This window comes from Morone saxatilis, unplaced genomic scaffold (genome assembly GCF_004916995.1).
Source record: "Morone saxatilis isolate NCDOM2014 unplaced genomic scaffold, NCSU_SB_2.0 Contig14, whole genome shotgun sequence".
Taxonomy (NCBI): domain Eukaryota; kingdom Metazoa; phylum Chordata; class Actinopteri; family Moronidae; genus Morone; species Morone saxatilis.
The window spans coordinates 10,227,682-10,232,542 of NW_023339696.1; the positions used below are offsets into that span (position 1 = coordinate 10,227,682).

At 41.1% G+C, this 4,861-nt stretch overlaps 1 protein-coding gene across 1 annotated transcript in view; it reads right to left on the reverse strand.

Moving 5' to 3' along the window:
- Positions 1 to 311: 311 nt before the first annotated feature.
- Positions 312 to 4,861, reverse strand: part of LOC118322705 (septin-9-like) — a 7,693-nt gene continuing 3,143 nt past the window's right edge. Inside the window, exons 4-8 of the mRNA XM_035654458.1 lie at positions 4,699 to 4,816; positions 3,812 to 3,907; positions 3,522 to 3,618; positions 2,438 to 2,489; positions 312 to 1,835 (exon numbers count right to left, since the gene is read on the reverse strand). Of these exons, the coding sequence (XP_035510351.1) occupies positions 1,694 to 1,835; positions 2,438 to 2,489; positions 3,522 to 3,618; positions 3,812 to 3,907; positions 4,699 to 4,816 (505 nt within the window). The 3' untranslated portion in view covers positions 312 to 1,693. The remainder of the gene's footprint in view (positions 1,836 to 2,437; positions 2,490 to 3,521; positions 3,619 to 3,811; positions 3,908 to 4,698; positions 4,817 to 4,861) is intronic.

The window sequence follows — 4,861 nt, forward strand, 5'->3', positions numbered from 1 at the left end:
CACTGACCTAGCAGGCGGCCATATTGATTTCAGAGGCTAATCAAGGAAAAGCTTAATGACACGGCAATTAAAGTGCTCCAGTATATGAATTACACCTGCGATTAAATGCTATGGGGATGCGGCGCAGTAGAAAACAATCTTAAGTGTTGTTTTCTGCCGTGTATACAGTCAGAGGATATGAGCTGATGGATTTATGCGGTCTTGTTGATCTTAAGCTCCTCTGCAGGCTGGCTGTGTAAAATGTATTGACGAGAGGGAAAGAAAAATGTTCTGTATTGCAAAAAACTAAATAAAAACAATCAAAGAAAGTATATATTTACAACTTTAATCTTTATTTCTTTAAAATAAGATAAAAGGAAAAATTTGTTATTATCTTAATACAAGTACAAAAAATGCATCAGAACACAGAAGAATATACAGGACAGAGCATGACAGTGACAGCTTAGGGAATTATATATGGTTCAAACAGATCCTTGGTATATTATGGAAAATAGAGGAAAAGTGGACTGGTCAATTGAAAACTAGATTTCTTTTCCAGATAAACGAGGGAAAAGGGTTGAAAAATATCTAAATGTAGCTCGACTTGGCACCAACAAACCTGCTCTCTTTCCAGTTTCAGCCAACGTGCTAGCAAACATTCTCCAATAAATAAGGCACTATGATGGGCCCTAAAGCAGTAAAAGGTATGTGTGTGTGTGTGTGTGTTTGTGTGTGGGTGGGTAATCTGAAGAAGTGGCCCACAACTAAGGACAAACTTTCACATTTTATACCGTGCATAAATACTTTTTCATCTTAAATCACTCTTAAGATATTTCTATTAATAAACAATGACATTTATTATTGGGAATTTAAAAAAAGATGTCAAGGGCCTAACATCTATATTTAACATGACATGAACATTTAACAGCTAAAGCGAAACACAGCTTGTGACAAAAAAAAAAGATAAACTCAAACATACGATGTGCTTATTTGATAACCTTTTCTTGTTTGACTATGAGGAGAGAGCTGAATGACGCTGCATCACACAGACAGACCGGTGTGACTGTATGTGCGTCACGTGTTGGAAAAGTGCTGCCCGGCAACTTTTCCATCACGCTTGTCAATGACAGACTACGTAGTGATCAAGTGCAATAATGAATATCATCACTTCCCACATACGTTGATACAGCGGCGTGCATAAAGACAGAAAACGGTGCTTCTGTTAGGTATGAATTCTTATAAGCACTGCTAAAAAACATCAAACTTAAAGTAAAAGTGGACGAGATTAACATGTTACTGAGTAAGGCGATTCTGACGCTGACGGATATTGAGCGTCAGTCCGTTCTAGTTCGACAGATGCCTAATCTTTGGCACCCCAAGTAAAAACCGCAAAGGTTAACTGTAAGATCTGGAAGCAGGTAAAAATCAAGCTGCAGCACGTTACAAAGAATCAAACTTCTCCTTTGACAGCGGTAGTGAGAGGATAGAGTTTGTTAATGAGGCAATATACTGACATGAGCGGTCTGTTCGGCTGCCGAAAGTCATTGAAAATAAAGTCCCTCTGGCAGGCTTTTAAGTTTCTATCCCACCTGTGAGATGGGGGTGGATGGAGTGGAGGGCTGGAGTGGTGGGAAGACTGTCAATGAAGATTCAAAGTCTCATAGCAAATGAGTTACACCCAGTTGAGGTCAACTGCAGCGGGGGCAGGTGGCGTCTACATCTCGTGGGCGGCAAGATGATGTTCTGGGATACCGTTGGCATGAGCCACCACCGTGTTATTCTCATTGAGGCGCCTCACGCGATACATTTCGTAGTGGATGCTGCTGGTGATGTCCTTAATGTTCTGCATATGGGTCCTGAAAGAAACACACATATACACATCCATAAGAAACCAGCAGAACAGACAGACAAACTACACACTTATATACTCTATTTAAAGGTTAAAAAATTGTTACTTCACTTGGATGTTTGACCTTTTGAAATTTGATGCATGTGCAGAGTTAAGAGTTAGTGTTTTTTTTTTTTTTACATTCATCTGCCTCTGCGATTCATTTTAATTTGTTAATTAAAGAAAACTGTTATGGAAGCCAATCGTGGTCCAATAAGCAACTTACAGAGGTGTGACATGGAAACTTGAAACCTCCACTGCACATACACTGAGAGACATCTTTTGTCCAGCAGTTCAGATTTGTAATTAAAAATATTTGCTTATGCATTTGGATTTTGGATTCCTTAATGGGATTGAAAGAATAGATGCATTTCTTAGGAGGGTTATTCCACCATAAAAAACTTTATGGTGGAATAACCATACCAGATGCACATTAACATTCAGAGCAAAGCATTTTTAGATGTAATAATACATGTTTTAGAGGGGGGAAACACACACACACACACACACACACACAGTTACATGAAAAGAGACAGAGACATACTGATATGGAAACAAAATTCCCCTTACCTGATGAGGAGATCCCGTAAATAGGCAAACTCACAGTGGGCTATGTTCTCAACTAAAGGAGAGAGAGATGTTATGAGTCATCAGAAATATTAGTAATAGTAAAAAAAAAAAAAAAAGTACCAAAAGACAGACAGTATGATTGCTGGGAGCTATGTTTTGTTGCTATAAAGTTTCACGAAGGGTCCACTAGGTGGAGTCAGTGATCTTAGTGCGACGTCCCTGTAGACACAGAGATACTGTATGTTGTCTCAACACTCATTCACTACAATACAGATCTCTGTTGCTAAATTCATCTACATAGAGTCCTTCTGAAGAGATAAGAGACTATCTGCTCAAATAAATCCTGCCAGACGTACGTACGTATGCGTGTGTGTGTGTGTGTGTGTGTGTGTGTGTGTGTGTGTCTGCACAGCACACTCTGCAGGAAATGAAACTTCCTTAATGAGACACTTGATAGAGGGGTGGTGCCTCCTGTCTGGAGTGGATAACATAATTAAATATTGAAAGATGAATCCTGAAGTGAGAATGGATGTTAAGGAAACACTGTACTGGTACACTACTGGCCAACTGATAAAGCTGAATAACAATAACACAGCAAAACAAAACAACAACACAACCAACGATGAATAATCTATTAGGTTTTTTTTTTTTTACTAGATTTTATCAATTGGAACAAATGCAACTGCGCTGATAACGTTTCCCCCTCATCAACATATTTTATTTCCTGTGTGAGCGTCCACAGTGTATCCTTTGTGATCCAGATGTGTGGGGTGGGGGAACCAAGTACATAAATCAGGCCTCCTCAGACGGACTGTGTCTGCTGCAGGCCTGAGCCAGCTGCATGGCACACGGCACCAGTCTAAAAACTGAATGGAGCATTGTTTGATTGACTGACTGACTCGAGTAAGGTCTTTACCCATCTCCCTTTTGTCTTTTCTTCTCAACAAAACCACTTCCAGGTTGCGTGCACACTGACAGATTCTGTCCTGAACATATCTCTCAAAACAAATCTGAATAGAAAAACAGAAAATGGGGGAAAAAAAGGGACTGAAACTGAAGAAAAGAAAGGGATAGAGAGTTGTACCTTCAATGGTTCCCCACTTGGTTTTCCTCCCCAGCAGCCTCCTGCCATTGACCTGGTACTCCTGGTCGCTGCCCACCACAGCAAATGGGATCATCTCCTGCTCAAAAGGTTAAAAAGGTCAACAGACAACGGAGTCACAAATTATTCGAGTTAAGTACATTAAAAATGACTATGAATGGATTATGTCCTCGGTGCTCTGTTGAAAGGCATGTCTGAGCATAAATGAGGATAATGGAGTCCCAAGTGCTGCCGCATCTGTTAGGGCCAGTGCTTGGAAATGATCCTCTCACCCTGATCTTCTCGTTGATTATTCTGTCCTCGGCATCCTCGTCAAATTCTTTCTGAGGGTACACGTCGATCCCGTTGGCTCGCAGCTCTTCCCTGATCTGGTGGAGCGCGTGTTCAAACATAAAAAAGAGGAACAAAAACTTTTAACCCACTACAGTTTTTAAGAGGGTACACAGTAAGGCCTTTAATTGCAGGAGTAATTAGGCAGACGTGTTTGATGCAGTCTTGAGACATCAAACATGTGCACCTAAATCTGCGCAGTGTATAGATTAACATGGTATTTACACTAACCTGCCTTCTAATCTACTCCAAAAGTTGGGGCTTAGTCGTTAATTGCCCTCTGTGTACAAACAAAACAGAAACCTCGCAAGATGGATGCCTATGCATAAACCTGTGCACACACCCAGTCTGCCATGCACATATACAAACACACGCATGAGCGCACACACACACACATAGACCAGGGGGAGTTTATCCTCCTCGCTGCTAATGAGAGGAGGGGAAATCCTGAGATCCTTGAAGACGCTGCCAATAAAAACACACAAATGAACAACTGCAGCCTTATTAACTGTGTGGAGGAAGTGTAGAAAGTAAAGAGTGGAAAAGGAAGAGAGGGATGCTCTTGAGCGCTTGCTGGAATGTAGCCATGTTTTGTGACCATCCAGAGAGCGAGAAGAAGGGGACCACCGAAGAAAACCACAGGAACGTATCCTATCTCCGGTTACTGCACCACAAACATGAGAAAATACAAGCATGGAGAGAGAGACACAAAAAGAGGATGTTTCTGAACTATAGATGTGGATTTAATGGGAGGAAAAGGAGAAACTTGAGATAAAATAATACAGAAATCTATTGAACTAAAGAGGAGATGGAGCCAGAAAGATGTTACCTTCTTTTTGAAGAAGTCCCTCTCCTCCAGGGTGAGCGTGTCCGCCTTGGCAATGACTGGGACAATGTTGACCACCTTACTGAGACGTCTCATGAATTCTACATCAAGAGGCCGCAGACTGAGAAGGAGGAAAGAGACAACATAAGAGAGAGAGAGAGAGAGA